This window comes from Nothoprocta perdicaria, unplaced genomic scaffold, assembly GCF_003342845.1.
Source record: "Nothoprocta perdicaria isolate Ctin4 unplaced genomic scaffold, notPer1 scaffold_108, whole genome shotgun sequence".
NCBI lineage: Eukaryota > Metazoa > Chordata > Aves > Tinamiformes > Tinamidae > Nothoprocta > Nothoprocta perdicaria.
Genome location: NW_020454183.1, coordinates 1,122,397 through 1,141,274, shown reverse-complemented (window position 1 = coordinate 1,141,274; position 18,878 = coordinate 1,122,397). Strand labels below are relative to the sequence as shown.

The window sequence follows — 18,878 nt, the reverse complement described above, 5'->3', positions numbered from 1 at the left end:
CTGTAGAAGAAAGGAGATTCTGGGTTCCCTCTGTGCCATTCCTGATTCTTTCCCGGCTCCCTCCTTCAGGATGGTTTTAGCCACTTGGAAGCAGCTGTTCACTTCACATTCCAAAGCCAGGGCTCATTTACTGTAACACCAGGATGGCTGTGCCTCTCCGTCACCCCCTTCCCACGCGAATGAAGGAGCTTTTCTGAGAAACGTGCCAGGTGACACCTCCTGGGGTCAAGTGCCAGGACGCCTCAGTGCCCCAGTCCTTCCAGTGGGACAGTTAGGGTAGCTGAGCTTATTGGAAAAGAAAATAATGGGTGCTTGAGTGCCGGAGCATATTGAAAAAGAAAATAATGGGTGCTTGAGTGCCGTTTTGTTCCTTTATTTCAGTCTCATGCATTTTCCTTGTAGCTGACGGCCGCGGCACGGGGCACTGACACGCGCACTGACCTGTGCCGAGGCTCTCCAGACAAAGCCCCTGCAGCCACCCTGCAGGAATATTCACTTCTCTCCAGTTTCGTCCATCCAAGCAGCAAGGGAGACTTTCACCCCCAAACGCCTGAAGGGGTCTTTGCACTGACTAACACCAGGCTTCTCGCGCAGATGCTTCAGGGAGGGCCTCCTGCATAAACAAGTGATGCTCAGGGGGAGAGGATTTAGAGTCCTTAAATTAAAAACTGAATTTGCCTTCCACCTTATTAGGAGCTTCAAATACAGACAAAATGAGCCCAAAGCTGAGCTGCAGTCTTCTCCTTCCCCTCTGACCACAATTTCTGGGAAAAGTAGGCCAGATATTAGTGACCAACCATAGTTTCAAAAGGGGACTGTGTAAAGATATAAATCTATTTTCAGGCACTTTAACTGGGTGGCCTATTTTTGACAAGTCCTGCAGTACTCCAGAAACGCGTGTTTCACACCTTCCAAAAGCAAAATTAAGGCTATCTACTTTGGCAGCTAATTGCAGATACCCAATTATCCACTCCACAATAGATGTACAGTATCTATTTAAGCCAAACCTAGGAACGTGCTTGACATCAGAGGCTTGCTGTATCCGAGTATGTATATGAGTATTGGAGGAAGGGGTTCCCAGCCTGAAAAATACGACATCTAAAGGGAAAAGACAAGCACAAAGAAGAGGCAGATGCCCCGGGCTGACCAGCTGTGCCCAAGTCATGCAGCAAGTCAGACCCAGGGCCGAGCAGAAAACCCCAGAATCCCAATCCAGAGCCTTACACGATCCATCACATCGAGCTTCTCCCTGCTGGACACAGGGATATAGGCAGCTGGTCAAGTACTATTTCCTTAATTATGAGAAAGAGAGAGAGATAGGGAGAAAGAGAGGGAGAGAGAGAGAGAAACAAAGAGAGAGAGAAAAAGAGAGAGAGTCCAGTTAAGAAATCCAGAGTAAAAATAATGGTGTGTTGTTTTGCTTTATTCCTTGACATTTCTGAAAATCAGAAAGCAGCACCCAGAGCAGTAGCATCTCATAATAGAGTAAACAATCAAACATAAATTGTTTCAATTACATACTGGGATGAAAATATCATAGCTAAATGGTTTTATGTTATCTCGCATGTCCTCAGGGGATAGTTCGTGTACTTCAGAGAAGACTGTTGGGAGAGGGAAACTCAGAAGTAACAACTGAGTTCACACAAGAAATCTGTCTTGTAGAGGAACTCTATTTAGTGAGAAATTTAAATTTTCTACAGGAATTATTAAAGAATCTAAGAACGAGAAGGTATTAAAATAATGAAAAATAATCCATATGGAAGCAATTAAAGAAAGTTTAAGGCCTGCAATACTTAACTATCTGAGAAACCAGTTAGTCACTTGAAACAGAAAAGGAAGCTGATGCATATGCAAATACTAGGTAGAGTGACTAATAAATAATGTTTACCTTGGTCCTGGTTTTAATTCTTTCAGGTTAGGTTATTACTTATAAGATATGTAGGGGATTTAAAAAGTTTTCAGCTTTTAAACTAAAAATGCAATGCAATAAAAAAAAAAAAAAAAAAAAAAAAAGGCTAGATCCACAAGCATAGTCACAGGGAATATCTACTACCATATTAAGCACACTTAAAAAGTCAGATCTTGAAGTTCTGTGCCTGTAAGACTACAGCTTTTGAACACGGCCTCAGAAAATTTCGTTATTTTCCAAGAGGTCAAAGCTTGAAAACAGCTGAGACGGCTCCAGCCACAAAATGGCCTGTTAAAAACACAGTTTCCATTAATCCATGTTCCCGAGCTTTCCCCAAACGTTAAGAGTATCCAATCTAGAGCATTTTGATATCAGAAGCCATTCTTCACAGATAAGTAAACAAAGCAGCACAACTGCTGAGAGAACTCAGTGCGAAGCCAAGAAACCTTTCCAGAGATTTATCCCAGAGCGAGCTGCCAGCGGCGCAGGACACAAGCTGGGAATGCAAACTATTCTTTAAAAGTCTTTTGAAAAAGCCCCAGAAGTGAAGGGATCCGAATGAGCAGCGCTTTTAGAGCTTGCTTTAAAGTAACAGACAAGAGGAAAGAGGAAGCCAAAGCCTGGATCAGACTAGTTCTTCCAGAAAAATAATCCACTAAAATCAATGCTAAAGTATCTCTTGCTGAAGTTCTTTGATGAGAACAGAGGTGTTTCCTTGCAAGGCCAGAATTTGGAAAAACTATATGATTCACACAAGAGCTGCTAGTTACCGCGGGCCATGGGGTGCCATCTCAGTGCCAGTTTAGGACCTGGGCAGGTCATTTCCCTGATTTGCCCAGGCTGCACGTGCAGCTCCCGCCCGTTGCTGTGTAGTGCTCGTCCAGCTCGGTTCCCTCCCTGCCACACTGCGGCAGCAGGGACAAGAAGGGGCCACAGGGCATCTCTCCCACCCCTTGCTCTGGTGCTAGATCAGAGCGTTACCTTTCAGTCATGCCTAGGACTCCGTACAGAGCATCCTACAGGGCTTGCAGTAAGATAGGCAGTTTTAGATGCTTCAAAGGGGCACTCCTTTCCCAGGAAACACCAAGATTTTCCTGTTGGAAGGACAGGCAAGGCGCTGGCTGGGAGGCCGAGGCGCTAACGCCCTTGAAGCCAGACTGCTGGTGGCTGGAGAGGCCGAGGGCTGCGGGGCCCTCAACCCCAACCAAACAGAGGCAAATCTTTAATCCTGATCCAGATCTTTAATCCTGCCAAACAGAGGCAGATCTTTAATCCTGCAGGTAACGATCACCTGCACTTAAAAGGGCCTCTGAGGGACACACTGGATCTTCATTTTAAAGATTTTCCCAAGCATACAATTCTGCTTAAATATCCTCACACAAATGGCCAGTCCTCTCACAAGACACTGCCTCGGGAGAGGGAACCTCCTACACTGGACTGAACCCATCCCAACAAATTTGTATCTTGTGAAAAAACGGGTTATTGCAGCTAAATATTACAACCCTGATCCTGGTGGTAACTTCCATTTTGAAATTCCAGAACAACAGCAACCAAAATAAAAAATAACAACAAAAAAAGGAAGCTCTTAATACCTCATTCCTCATTCTATTTAGAAATGCAGCACTTCTTACTTGAGTTTCCTCAGTGCTTGTGACCTTGAGGGTTTCACAGGACAGCGGCAAAGCAGAAAACCCATTTTGGCAGGTGAAAACAAGGAGAGGAAACCCACCACACACACACACACACCCTGAATTTCTCACTGCAAATCATTACATTCAGGAATACAGAGACTGATCGACTCAGGCCAGGCCAACAGGTTAGCCAATTATTCTGCTCTCTTGAGATTTCCTCTGCTAAATATAAAAGCTGAATTCAAGGTTTATCGCACGGTATTTTTGATGATGTGATAGAAATAAGCTGAGATGTAGTCAGAAAGGGGGTTATGGCCACCTAACGCTGCCATGGGCAGTGAAAACTGCTTTGTTCTCCTTAATTCCTCAATTTTATCAACAGTTTCTCTGCAAAGTGTCAGATTTAACTGAATCCAAACCTACTTTTTTGTTGTTTTTTTTTTAATCCTTAAGGATTTCTTTTTCTCATTGGTTTGACCAACTTCAGCCAAAGAGGCTGAAATGTGTGCAAGACAAATTACTTACAAAAACTGTACACTCTCCTGAGCACACTGTTCCCATAGAGACAATAATAATATCGATAACAATAAAAATTACTGACTCTTTCCACTGTCAGACCACAAAAACAAGCACTTCTGCAGAGCCCGAGTTGCTCTCAGAACTTCTCTCCCCATCATTTCCAGACCCATTCCAAAACAAAATCCTTTAAAACCAACTGGACACTTTCTCCTAAAGAGATTCCAAATCTAAGGGAGAGGTGTCGCAAATTCCTAGTCTTATTTTTATTTTTACATATTTGAGAGCCTCCTAGAGACACAGCTTTGAGGCCAGGCTGCAGGCCTATAAATCCAGAGTTAAAAAAATACAAATTAACAAGCTCCTTCTCTGCCCATAAAGACAAGGATAACATGGTCATAATGGTAACAGCACCACAACTACACTAAAACATGGTTCAGAAAAGCATTTCCCTGGAAACATAGTAAAAAACATAGTATTGTTACTTCTAGAGCTGCTCTAGATTTAATCTCAAAAGAAAAACTTCAAGAAAGAGCTGTGCTTTAGCTGCTAAATACTAGCTATTATTACCTACTATCAATGAAAAGATGTATAAAAAGAAGGGTGTAAAAACCAAGCACCAGCAGTCTCCCTACCCTTTTGTTTAAAGGCAAGCAGGAGAAAAACACCTTTAAGCTCAAAAGAACGAGCTATTAAAGTCTCTAGATCAGCACAGAAGCTACGCACCTCAGGTCAGGATGACAGCAGAAAGGGAACTAAAGTCCCTAACTTAGTTAAGAGTTAAGATACTAGAACCATTCAGCCCCACAGGTGCCCTTGCAGATATTGGTGCACAGCTTTCATGTCTTTTAGTCCTTTCCAGGAGGGTTTTTTATTTCTTCCATGAATCTCCTCTAAACTCAGGTTTCGGAATTCCCATAACAAGTTGCTGAGTTTGCACAATCATGTCAGTTTACAAGCACACACAAAATATAATGTTTTCCAGAAAATTCTGGGGACTGCTCTCTCTAATAAATATGCTCCCCGTTAAGGCCACATCGTATTTGAACCAGCTCCCAACCTCATTTCACACTTCAAAAAAGCAAAGAGTGCTGGATTCCAGAGGACAACCCTGTGACACAAGAAAGCTTCAGTCTTTGGGCTCCCAGGAAAAAACGGAACACCAGGGGGTCAAAGCCACCAACTAGAATGACGTGCCCAGTGCCCCGGAACCAGCTGCCTCTTTCCTTAGAAGGCACAAAAGAGAAAGGTGCCTGGGAGAGCAGGCGACCGCCCTACCTTGCATGTAGGCCTCTATTTGCCGAATTAGCTCGTAAGACTTGGAGCGGTCCAGGAGCGTCCGAATCGCTGGAAGAGGGTCCAGGATGATGGTTTCAGGATGCGCATCGATGTATTCCTGCAGAACAAATATGGAGTTTAAAAAAATAAAAGAAAAAGCATTAGGTTGGCTGAAGTGTGTTGGAAATACTGACTTATATATTCTAAACAATCTGCAGTTTCTCTTCAAGAGAAGGCAAAGAGGGAGGCACCAGCAACGTGGTCACGCTGGCAGTGCCCAGTCCGGACAGGGCCATCTGAATTAAACACCAACAGTCCAGCTGACAGTTTCGGGATGGCCAATTCCTTCTGTGGACAGACCAGGAGCAGGGAAACCTGCGCTGCAGCCACATCATCTCTGAAGAAGCTGGTGGCAGAGGGCCACAATAACAGCTGTGAGCAGCTGAGAAAAGCAATTAAGAGAAGAAAGATGACACGCTGCTATCGTGGGGTCAGCCCTGCAACTGCACTGAGTTACTGCACACGAACATCAAAACTGCCTGAGCTGAGCTCGGAATTAAATCTGGGTTCTTTAACCTTGTTATTATTACTGTCCTCTAACTGTGCTGAACACAGTGCTAGGAGCTGGACGATAAGGGCTGGAAATTGTTTGGCAGAGCTGCAAGGACTGCTGCTGCAGCAGCTCCTCCTGAGTTCCGCAAACATCCATTTTGCTACTTCTCTGAGCTCAGATTCTCCTCATTCAGCTGCAAGAAAAAAGAAATATCCCCACTCCCTGCAGTCATCTTGGCCATGAACACACATGGGCAGAGCTGCAGATCCAGCAAGATAAGCTGGCTTCCATTCCTACATCCTTGCCCCATCCTCGCCCTATGAAATCAGCAGCCTGAACAAGCACCCATCTCACCCTCTCCAAGCCAGACAAATTTTTCCAAAGCTAAATTCTGCCTTTGTTTAATACAACTTCCCCCAAACCATCTTTGCATTTCCACTCATCTCTTCAAAAGCGTTTGTGCAAATACATGGTAAACACTTCTGCAAGTGACTGCCTTCATTAAACCCTGTTTCCTTGTGCTGGTTGCATCAGCGAACGACTCAGGAGTGCCATTAGGTGGTCTTTGCAGATGCACTTGGCCAGATACTGAGGTAAGTGGGGAAACTTACTGCCAGCAAGTGGCTTTGCTGCAAGCAGCGACGGCGACGCGGGCTGGGCTTTCTCTTGGCTTCCTTTTCAGGCAGGGGCAAGTTGCTGCTTGCTGCTGACTCAGCAGGCTGGGGCATGGCTTGCTGCAAAGGGCCCGTGCCTCTGAGCCTGCGAGCATCCAGCACGGGGTCTGGCAGAGCCACTGCATCACTCACCGCACACAAGTGCCCTCTGTCACAGGTGACCCACCCCTCGGTGGCACCGGTGCTGCCACATACGTGGCACATACAATAACCCTGCAGAACACACACAGCAGTGCCCCGAGGACGTGCCCTCCCGCGCCGCTGCCTGGGAAAAGGAAGGGACGGAGCCTTTCCCAGCATCAGCCACTGGGACTGTCAGACCCAGCTGCGGGGTGTCAGCCTTGCAAGCGGTGACCCTGGGCAGAAAGCTCCTCCTGGCCGTCCAGCAGATGGGTTCACTGCAAGGCATTAACTCCCAGGACACACAGAGGGTGATACTCATTAGCCCAGTGCTCCCAGCACATCCCTGGTTTCAAGCAGAGGGAACAGCTACCTACAAAACCAGACACTGCCAGCAGAAAGTACCAGGGACTCAGTCAGCTCGCAAATACAGAAGAGATTTACCTGTTTTTAAAGACTAACTTGTTACCTCAGGCATCTTAAGGAAATACATCCGTGTTTCTCTACACATGCCCTGCTCACACGGCAGCCACAAGCCAACTGCAGCATCGGGACGCTGCAGTGATGAGGGCACTAGCCTGGACTTGCTGCTGATGAAAGTCAGCGTCCCTCAAGGCATCCCCAGCACAAGGCAGCTCTGCTGCCTCCCCGGGGAGCTGGCACACGGGGCGGGTTCAGCAGCCTGAGGGCACGATGCCCCGGCGCAGGGCAGAGCTCACGACGCTGCCGTGCGGCGCCGCGTGAGCGGCGAGTCCTGAGACGTGGGTGTCGAGGAGGCCCTCGGGCAGCAAACACCCCAGGCCCTGCTGGTGCACGGGCTGCTCTTCCTTCCACACCACGGCGATCCCCCTGCCGGCAGCGGCCTCTGCTTCCACGGCGAATTCCAGCTGTCTCCTGGGAACAAGGCCCTCCATGTTCCTGAATGCCTTGTCCCTCCAGGCATTCATCTATCTGTTATCTGTCCTGCCTTTGGCCTCCTTCTCCTTCCCATCCATGTTCACACTCACACCAGCCGCCAAGGGCTGAACAGTCTTTCCCTGTCCTCTAGTCCCTCATCCTTCCCAAGGCTTCTTGATACTCAGCCCAGCATTAATGACCATTCCTCACTTTTCTGTGCACTTGTGTGAGCAACATATTACGCTGGTTCATGTTACCCTGGCACTTCCAGAGGGGGCCTTGCCTCTTTGTGCCTTCTTTAAGAGACTTGCTTTATTTACAATGATAATAAACCTAAACTGTTAAAAATATAATCATCTAAGCCCTAAGCTTGACACAGCTTAGAATGATGAAGTGGAAGCCCAACAAAATGATCCTGAAGCAATTTTACACCAGGTAGTACTTCAGCAGAAGCACGTATCTAAGATGACTTCTGAGTGACTGACTTCCAGCTGCAGTAAGGAGACTGCAACGAACCCCAAGGCGCACAGATAAAATACCAGTGCCCACAAAGGTGGGGGTTGTTTCCCAGAAACTTCTCCCAGAGACTTTCCCAGAAAAGTCTCCCAGAGACTTTTCAGAGTCTGGAGAACTTCAAGCAAACAGTCTAATGTTGAAAGGAACCTCATGGAGGGCAAGTGGACAACCCAGCAAAAACACATGGCAGCCTGAGCACAAGGTTCTGACCAAGGAGAGCAGCCAATTTCCTGGCATCGGGCTCTTTTCTGCTCCCATTCTCCAGCTCTCCTCCTTTTACAAGCTCAGGCACTCGGGCAGCCAAAGGGCACAGGAATGGGAAAACTCAGGCTGTCAGCACAGAGCGTCAGTGCAGATCTGTATCATGTGAGCACAGCAAAGGCCCGGGCGCAGAAACAAAGGTATTCTGGAGCTAACCTGCTGGGGATTTGCCACAAACCTCTAATTTTAACTGAATGCAGAAAAGCCTCCCCTTTGCAGCAAAGTCTCTCGGTATAGAGCGAGGCTGATGTATTTTCCCAGGCCATGTCTGTATGATCACAGACAGTGGTAACCCCTGAGGATCAACACTGTTTAAGAGACACATGCATCAAAATGCACTCAAGGCCTTATAACTGTGCAGCTCTCCTCAGGGTACTGCCGAGCCAGGTATTTCCATCACCCAGAATTAAGGCTGCATTTAGGGACTGGAATATCTCTCATATGAGGAGAGACTGAGTGAGCTGGGCCTGTTTTCTCTGGAGAAGAGAAGGCTGAGAGGGGATCTGATTAACATGGATAAGTTCATGAAGGGGGAATGTAGGAAGGAAGGGGCCAAGCTCTTCTCAGTGGTGGCCAGTAACAGGACAAGGGGCAACGGGTCTAAGTTGAAGCACAGGCAGTTCCATCTCCACGTGAGGAGGAACTTCTTCACTGTGCGGGTGACAGAGCCCTGGCACAGGCTGCCCAGGAAGGTTGTGGAATCTCCTTCTCTGGAGATCTTCCATACCTGCCTGGATGCCGCCCTGTGCCCCGTGCTCTGGGTGTCCCTGCTGGAGCAGGGGAGTTGGACTAGATGATTTCCAGAGGTCCCTTCCAACCACAACCACTCTGTGATTCTGTGATCCATGACAAATATCCCAGTTCCCCTTGGGCTTGTATGTTGCCAAGGTTTCTCAGTCTCCTGCACCTCACAGTGCACCCCACTACCTCTCCAGTGCATACAAAAGAAAGGGTTCAACATCTATGCACAGAAAAGTACTCAAAAGACAGCAAAAGCACCCTAGTTATTAACTACTAACAGCTAATTCCCACAACAAGAAACTGTAATAGGAAAAAATACTTTTGCCAGATTCACAGGAATAACTATGGCACGAAGTAAACATCGACTCTTTACTGGAAACTGCTGCTCATTCAGACATATTTCACTGAATATAATCTCAGGGAGGTCACTCAGGAGGCTGGAAAAGCCCTGCTGTTGCCCCAGTGGTGAACAGCAATGCTCCCACAGAGCAGAACAGCTCCTCTACAAGAAATACCGACCTCCTGGTGCCACAAAGCGGGGGACTCTGAGAAGTGATGGCACCTGAGCCAGAACCAAGAGGACCTTGAAAAACAGAGCAGATGCAGCAGGAAAACAGAAACAGCGAAGGCAATGGATAGTTTTAAAACAAAACCTTTCAACTGTCAATGTTCAACATAGCTCTGGTCAGCCCAACAAAATGACCTTGGATTTACCAAAGATGGCAGCAGGCTGGAGCAATCCCGGCAACAACCTGGAGGGTATTTAGGCTTCCCAACAATATTTTGGAAGGGCTCTGTCCCTGGGCTGCAGTGCAGCTTGACCCAGACACCTTCTGTGTTTTCCGCTTTGTAATCTTTGACATAACAAAAGCAAACAAGGGAAAACAAGGACTTTTTAAGCAGATCCTCTCTTGTTTGTATTCCACGCTTGGCATTCGGGAATGCAAGTGCAGTCCTGCTCCCGGCAGGAGGCCAGCAATGAAACTGGAAATCAAAGAGGGTCCAAGTATTTCACATTCCCTCATTCCCCAATAAACAACTCTAGATAAAGCCCCATGATTAAAATATAAATTTGTGGGTGGTGGTTTGGTTTTTTTTTTTTTTTTTAAGAAACATATGTGTATATAAGAATAGAGCTGTTCATCATTCTACTCAGAGGTAGCTAAAATACACATACTTTTAAAAATATTTTAACAGAATGTTGATATCATATCTATGGCAAATATTAGGGCAATAGACGATAAGAGATACTGAATGACTCACTGACTTGGTTTTATTACTGAGTAATAAAACTTCCATGATCTTTTGTTTAATATTAAACAGAAGTTCCATGCAAAAATGTTAGCAAATATAACAGGAACTGTTTGTATGTACATTCTCCTGTGTTCCGAAACATGAGGATGTCTGTTTCTAACAGCAGACTAATATTTTTCAAGGGGAAAAACAGATGTAAAGAGATGCACAAACTTGCCTAAAGACACAGATGGAGTCTGCATCAGATTCAAAAATGCCTAAATTCCTTTTCCTTGTCTTGGATGTAGATGCTCTTTTTGATGAACATTTTCCAAAAGAAAAAGCACAGGCAAGCTGGATTTTGAACACACTGATCTCACATTTGCTCATCCCTTTAACCTGAAAGATCCCTGCAACAGAGAAGAAGGGGGATGTGGAATTTTCTCTCTTATTTTTCTGCTTACTCCGCATGTGAAAGCCTCTTTCTGAATACCCGACTTCCCTGCTTTTCCTTCAAGAGTCATCCAATTTGGTTTCACAAATACCTACCATAGGAAGCTATTTGTAAGTGAGCACTTGGCGGGCGGGTTCTGAGTTCACTTTGCTTGCTTGTGAGGCTCTTCCACCATGAGCAGATGAGAAAATTGTTTTTCAAGTGGGAAAAGCACAGATACTGGCCCATGAATCCACGCATGAACAGACCACTTCAGCTCTGTGTCCCATCCTGTGACCCCCTCAAAAAAGATTATTTAGCTTGGAGAGTTTCCTTTGATTTTTCTCTTGCTCTGTCTCAGCAAAACATGCGGAAAGAAGTTGGAAATGTGTCTTTTCCACTTGCATAGTCTCCAAGGGCACTAATCACCTTCTTGAAGCCAGGACTTCCCATGAAAGCAGCTACTGCAGCACAAACAACGCACCCTTCCCTTCTCAAGCCCCAACTCCTTTCTTTCCAAAATATCCCACTTGCTTTCCCTCCTCCTGGCCCCAGACCCTACTAAGGAAGCTTATGGAACAAGAATAGAAGAGCTCTTCCTGGAAACCCTCAGAGTAGGAGGACCAACAGGAAGAAATACGGTAGTGGGGAAAAAGAAGCAAACATTTTAAATATACATCAACACCACAGCAGAAGCCTGGCATGAAAACAGCTTGTTATCTATCTTTTCAAGCAGGCTAATGCAAAGAGAATCTTGGCAGAAGAGCTTATGAAAGGCAAATTAATAACCCTATTGATTTTCCATCACCTGAACCATCATTTTGAACGGAGCAGACCCATAGGAAGCTGCAGCGAATACAGCTGCTCGAGCCTCTGCATAGCCACGACAGGCAGCCGTCCAGAGCGTGTCTTCTTCTACGGGGACCCAACACGCTGCGTGTGCAGGGGGCTGGACAGGGTGATCTCTAAAGGTCCCTTCCAGCCTTAAGGATTCCGTGATTCTGTGTTCCTCTGGTCAAGAGGGATCCAAGAACTGGGGCAGTTTTTATTATGATTATTGATCTGTCCGGCCTAGCGCTACTCTGGGTAGGCAGGGAAGCAAATTATTGTCTCTCCCCTCCTCAAATAAGCACCTTATAAATCAAAAAAGTTTTCTCGCCTTTACGGGATCACTTCCATGCCCTTCCCAAGATGCAGGCTGTGATGATTTCACCTTTGGACGGGATCACTGGGTAGTCATGTTTAATGCAACAGAAAACAGCTGCCAGTGCCCTCCTGTGCAACTGCGGCCCCGGGCAGCGGGCAGACCTCAGAGCTCAGCCCCTAGAGCCACCTCCAGCTGCAAGCCCCGGGCCGCAGGCAGCCCCTCCTTGCCATCTGCAGCCTTGAACAACTGCTTTTGACAAGGTGATTGACTGAGAACAGCCAAACAGCAAGGGAGAAGGGCACGCGAGGAGGCTTCCCAATCCACCGGTATCTGCAGCAGACCCTGGCATGGGATTTCCTGGACTCCGGAGCGCTGGCACATGGACCATGTAACTGGGAAACCAGTTTCCTATCCAGCTCTCGTGGGAGGTGATCTGGGCCTCTACAATGCAGTTCTAAAAAATACTTTTTTCCAAAGGTTATAAATGTAGCTTGGCTGATTGTTCCTCGTCCCGCAGTCAAGGATGCCTTGCACTCTGCTTCCTGGAAGACAGTTTTACAGAGACAACAGTGAAACAGGTGCCAGGTTTTGCCTTGCTGCTACATTTACATCCAAAAGCAGGAAAACCAGCATCACAATTTTTCAATTGCCTGATCTGCTCAAGATCATCACATTTTTTTAGGTCAATTTAATAAACAAGAAGGGAATCAAACTATTTCCACTTGCCTGCAGGTGCCAGAAACACCACAGCGCTTTGGCGAGGTCTCACACACAGGCAGCTCTCTTGCAAGGTTGTCTCTCTTCTAAGCTACTCATTGATTTGAGTCAAAAATAAAAAGCAAAATGCAAAACACACCTTACACAAGCGGATTATTACAAATTATTCCTTCTAGGGAGCACACACCTCATCTTATTTTCCAGTAGTTCTCTACTAAAGAAAAGCAGAGCAGCAGAGGAAAAGGAAACTGCTGTCGTGTCGGCAGGTGCCTTGGCGAAGATAAAGGATTTCGTCAGGTGGCAGAGACTGCACAAACCTGCTCCGTCAATGGGATGTCATCACAGCCACTGCAACGTCCTATCAGGGCTCCAATCAGAAACAAAACACCCAGGTTTATTTTCCTCTGGCAGTCGTTCTTTGCTGCCATAAAGAGTTCTTCTTATTAACCTTGAAAGAACCTCAAAAGGAAATTATCGTCATTTTCTCTAATTTACAACTTTTGGGGGAAAAAAAGAAAAAAAAGAATTTGAGGACAGAAAATAGAAATGCTGAACCACATCACAGAAGGCCCTTCTAGTGCTCCATGCACTATGCTGCACTTTGCAGGAAGATGACATAATCCTCAAAAAGAGTGAATGTGTTAGACAATGAAGTATTTACTGAGCAACCAACAGCAGGGAAAGAAAGGGCAGAAAGAAAAGAAAGAACATCAAGTTCTCCTCTAACATTCTTGGCTTTTTTATTATTTTCATTTGTGGTGAAATTTAATACTAGTAAAATGAAGGCCTTGAAGGCACTAGCCAGCTGGATCCAAGCATTTCGCAAGAAGAATTAGACAAGTTCCTTACTGCAGCCCCGAAAGAGCCTTTCTAGAGCTCGTGCGGCCGACACGGCTGGGCTGGGCTGAGCGACTGCAAATCACAGCTAGCCAGAAATGTCCAAAAGGCAACGGGTTCTGCCAGGAGACTAAAACGACCGTCACCTGCCACGTGAAATGAAGATGACAATTTAGAGAGGTCCTCAAAACACAGCTCTTCCCTATTCACTCTTTGTCCTCTGCACAGAAGATGCCAAGGCAAGCTCATACTCGGTGCCCATACAGTGATCTTTACCCACTTGATTTTCTTCTCATACCAACACAGACAGTTCACCTGCATTCGCCAACCAAGGCAGGAGACAGGGGACTATTTCCTCACCACCTGATTTGCAGAGACACTCATCTTCAACTCCATCTGCCTCTTGTACCTGAGACCCAGAAGGAAAATACCAAGAACACATTGCTGCAGACAGTGGTTTTCTAATGTTACTGTCTAAAGACAGGGTTTTCTAAGTGTTAATCACTGCTTATTGATTAACAAACCCTCACGCAACTCGAGACTTCCCTGGCTGGCGTGTTGCACAAGTATCCGATGTGGGAGCAAGCCCACTGCTTCCTACAGCAGGCAGCACATGGTCCAGATGCACAGCACTAGCAGAACAAACGATTTCAGATTTCCCACCAACCTCCTGCAAATTAGCTTCCTAAGAATCAAAGTATCCCTGCAATTCTGGTATTTATGGGAAATTACAAAGTCCTTTATTAAGAGAGACTCATTTATTAAATGGAGACAGTGAGCTGAGGCGCAGAAAGACATGAGCATTCAACAGCAACACAGACAGAAACAGAGCTGAGAACTGCATTCCAGCTTCATTGTCTAGTCTTTGGCTTAGTTATTTCTGCTTCGTTTTACCACAAGCTAAACCTGCACGAGCTCAACCTGCCTCCCATTTGTTTTCTGTTATTCTTAGAAGGCAACAGACAGGTCTGCAAAAGTCCTGGAGGAAACAGAGTGCTCGTGAGCTACCTGGACTTTTAAGTCACTTTGTCCCTATGTAAGCCCTGCAGGAAGCACTTGACGCCCAGTGTCAGGCTGTGCAGTGCTCTGGCAGGGCTCTCCAGGACTCGCGAGCTCAACGGCTGCTCTCAGACCTACACATAAGTCAGCAGTTGTGAGGAGCACAACGCCCAGGCCAAAGCCCTGGCCTGACAGGTCAGTCGTTACTTGAGCTGCTGCGTGAGATTAAGCCCATACTGCTTTAAAAAAAAATCAGGAACATGAAACAGGAGAGATGCTGTTAACCCGGGAAAGAGCAAGGGAGAGAAGACCTGGGACAGGAACCACAAGCTAGCATCAAAATTCGCTTGCCCTGGCTGCCAAGGGAGTGTTTTTTGGTGATTTCCTTCTGCGGGGCACTGAAAAGAAGGATCTCTGACTTCCAACATCAGCAAAGGCAGCAGGAGCTGCAGCAGAGAGGTTAGAAGAAGCAAAGCAGAGGAGCAAACAGCTGTGCCCTCTGTAACCCGGGTCACCTTGAGCACGACGACACTCTTGATTTATTACTCTAATGGGAGAGGAAGGAGAGGCAGGTCTGAATTGTTGAACCTGCACACAAGGCTGTACTTGAACACGAGATAAAGTCGCATTTTAGGGCAATGTGAGGTTTTTTTTAGGGCAACATGAGTTTTCTTGTCAGAAACCAGAATTCAGGTTTAGGGACTTGGAGAGGGCATTCCCGGAGCTGCAGCGAGCTCCTGGCGGGGAGAACAGCACCAAGGGAGGAGCTGGCGGGACTCAAGTGCTAAAGAAAGCTTAGAAGTTGTGATCAGAAGATCAAGGGGTGAAACTGATGCATCACCCACTACAGCAGCAAATGAATTTGATGACTGAGACAGAAATTCGTGATTTCTGGGAGTTTTGCCATCCTTTTAAACATGGACTCCAGTCTCCCTCCCTCTATTTTGAAAAAAAATTAAAAAGTGGATATTTGAGAACTCTGTTGCCAGCATTTGTGTGCTGAAACTGAATTATATTTTACTGTCCGAAAAGAACGCAAACTGCACTATAATAAAATATTTTCTTCCCCATAAACGCTTAGAAAATGGCAACAACATCCCCACATATGCTTCTTAATATCACGTTGTATTATCTATGTGAGTTCGACTTGTATTAAACGTTCATGATTTCTAACAGTTTAAAAGAGTAATTTCATTTTGAATATTCTGTGGTTGAAAGAAAATATTACTGTAGTTATTATTTGAAATAAGATATTTCAACATACACGGTTTTGAAAAATCTGAGAATTTCAGAAGGAGCCTTGGGTGGGCTTGTTTCTTGTTGACAGAGCAAGCGTTCACCTGGCGGGTTATCCCCTGCCCAGTATCAGAAACTGCTTTTAGGGGTTTTTAAGGCAGGGTTTAGGCTCAGCCTAAAATTCAGTCCTTTCCCCTCTTTGGTTCTCAGTCCTTCCCATCTATAGCATGAGGGTCCTGGGAAAGCAAATTATTTGTTGAAAGCAAATTATAGTTGAAATTCCAAAATAGTTTGAGCCCGAGGCCCCTGAAATCCATGGCGACCTCTCTAGTTTGTGCAGTCACTGACAAGCTCCAGGGGCTGTGGGCAGTGGATGCTGCACGACCTAGAGATCAGCAGTCACCTACTCTTCAGAGAACTGGCACCAGAGGGCCAGGCCCACCAGGCAAATCTTTTCCTCTCCGGTGCAGGCTTGAATAATACATAGGTAGGAAGACACAGAAAAGCTTTGTAACTGCAGCAGAGAGAATATTTTCTCTATTAAGTAAAATATTTTCTGTGCTACTAGTTGCACAGTATTAAGTAGAGCAAATAGAACTTTATTTCCTGAGAAAGCAAACTTGTCAAAGCTGCACAACTTATGAGAGGTTTTTCCACCTTATGTCAGCATATTTCACAAAAGTGTGGAAATATTTTATATAATTTTGCTTCTCATTGAAAGAGAAGAAAAAAAAAAAGCTATGTCTTTGATCGAAGCCATCCCCTCTAAACACCACCTTCTAAAAGGGTGAGTGCTGCAGTATTCAGCCCACTGACAGGAATCCTCTGGAAAAACAGCTGTGTGCATCGCTAAGCCCTTGGCTTCCTTTCTGACCTACAGTGAAAACTTGAACAGGAGGAAAAACAGAACAGGATTCTCAGCAGTAGAGGACAGGAAAACTCCCAACAGCTTTGGCATTATTGGCATTACAAAAAGCAGCACTCCAGGGTTGGGGAAGACTAGATAGGGCTGGGCCAGGTTAATTTAGTAGCTTCTATTGTGGAGAAATGCAAGGGGAGTCTTCGTGGGCAGCCCTGCTGTGTTCAGGACGACGATGGAAGGCAAAGCAGCCACTGCCTGGCTCACCAGCACAGGACAAATCCACACCAAGGTGCCAGTCCACCTCAGACTAACTGAACTATTTGCTGGAGCTCTCAGCTGCAGAGCAGCACCAGGCCAGAGAACTCTTTTCAAACGCCATTAACCACACAGGGAGGAGAGCAAGTTTGCTGCACCTAGTTCACCTTCCTGCTCAGAAGAGAACGGGCTAAGAAGCACTTACCTGGAACCTGTGAACGAGCTCCAGGGACTGGCTGTCATTCTGGTCCGCTTCAAGGATGACATCCGTCAGTTTATGTATGATCACATCCAAAGGACCTTGATCTTCGATTGGTTTGGTCAGGTCGAGCTGAAAGAACAGAGAGAAACCTCATATGAATCTCGGGGGAATCTGAGTTCTTGCTCTGTCACTGTTCCTGCCGTTTCAGTTTGATCAGGCTGTTTCCCTAAGGCACAAGGTGATGCCCCATTTACTTTGGGCACCACCTTTATTTTGGTACGTTACTCTAAGCCCCCACACTGAATCCCTGTGAATCCACATTTCATTAGCTGTCAAACCAAACCAAACCAAACCAAACCAAAAGATTACCCAAATATCTCAAACAGGTTAGATCTGATTTCTTTAAACAGCAACAGAGCCACTGCCAAGCACCCTTTACCCCAAGGTGTTTCCACGCTTCTTGTCTATTCTGAACCAGCATTTCCCTCATTGAGCTTTCTTCCCCTTACGTACACGTCCTTGCCGAAGAACCAGCCACCAGAGATGAACATCACTAATAAGAGAACCCCCACGGTGCCCTCTCCTGAATGATGGGTGAGTTAACACAGGGGCCACAAAAGCCAGCAGATCTTTGCCAAGCCACCTGCTGCAGGGACAGCTATACAGGAGCAGCAGAACACACTAGGAAAAAGGAAGGTTGCTGAGGAGCGGAATGGGTGAGGTTTAGTGACTGCAGATAGGGCCCACGTGTTCACAGCTGCCTTTCTCAGTCTTCACCAAAAAGGTCTCCTCTGCCTCTGTGTCTAGAGATGGGGTTGAAGGAGCAGAGGAAGGAGGCTCTGTGCAGGCAGAGGATGGAGTCAGAGACCTCCTGAGAAATCCTGATCTCAACAGGGTATCAGACACGAAGGGATGCGTGCAAGGCTGCTAAGAGCTGCCCAATGGTGCTGTGAGGGCTCAGGTGCATCCGACCAGGTCATAAATTGACACAGTGAGACTATAAAGTTAATAAGTGCAAGACGTTTCACCAGTAGGACAGTAACTTTGTACCATAGGCTCCCAGAGAGGTTACAGAATCCCCCTTCTTCAAGATTTTCAAGACTGGACAATGCCTTAAGCAATTCAGCCTCAATGCAGTGTTGAAGCCCGTATGATTAAAATGTTGGATTACAAACCTCCCAAGGTCCCTTCCAAGATGAACGATCCTACGAAGCTCTTTACAAATCTGTAATTTTGTGCAGTACAGAGAGCAAAACTGGCTCATGCCAAAACATCACAGCACAAGGGCTGCCACGCGAGCAAACGCTCTTGAACCAGTTGCGTGATCTGCTGTTCTGGTGGCAACTTAAACTACAGACCAGGACACCTTGGAAAAGGACCAAGCTGTGTGCAGAGCAAACCAAGGTTTGCACGTGATCTTTCAGGTACAGACACCTTCCCACTGCCACCTTTCCTTTCCTTACGGGGGAAAGAGAGAGGAGAGCAGGGCAGGTCACACTGCTGATGGGCTGCTTCCATAAAACTCTGCTCTTCACTGTCTCCTTAGCCCAACAAAATTCCCAGCTTTATACAGACGACCCTGCTTTGATTTAAGGAGTATCTTAATGGCTTATCAATGAGCCATGAGGGTAAGAGCTCGAGCCCCAATAAAATCTTGAGTTCTAAGAACACTGTAACCGTTAGCGTAGCCCAGCCAGCCCACGTGGCTTGACTGCAGCGCTCAAGTAGGTGTTTTTATATGGAGTTGTCCTGCCCGTGCAGAACAAGTGGCCTGAAGCAAACGCCAACAGAAAGCACGTCACGATTCACAGCAGAGCTTATCTTCGCTTGCTCATACACTCCAGGCTGCTATTAACAGTTG

The 18,878-nt window shown here is 46.3% G+C and overlaps 1 protein-coding gene across 1 annotated transcript in view; it reads right to left on the bottom strand.

Moving 5' to 3' along the window:
- ITPK1 (inositol-tetrakisphosphate 1-kinase) overlaps positions 1-18,878 on the bottom strand; it is a 131,871-nt gene that overhangs the window by 54,026 nt on the left and 58,967 nt on the right. Inside the window, exons 3-4 of the mRNA XM_026046477.1 lie at positions 17,021-17,146; positions 5,335-5,452 (exon numbers count right to left, since the gene is read on the bottom strand). Coding sequence (XP_025902262.1) covers positions 5,335-5,452; positions 17,021-17,146 — 244 coding nt within the window. The remainder of the gene's footprint in view (positions 1-5,334; positions 5,453-17,020; positions 17,147-18,878) is intronic.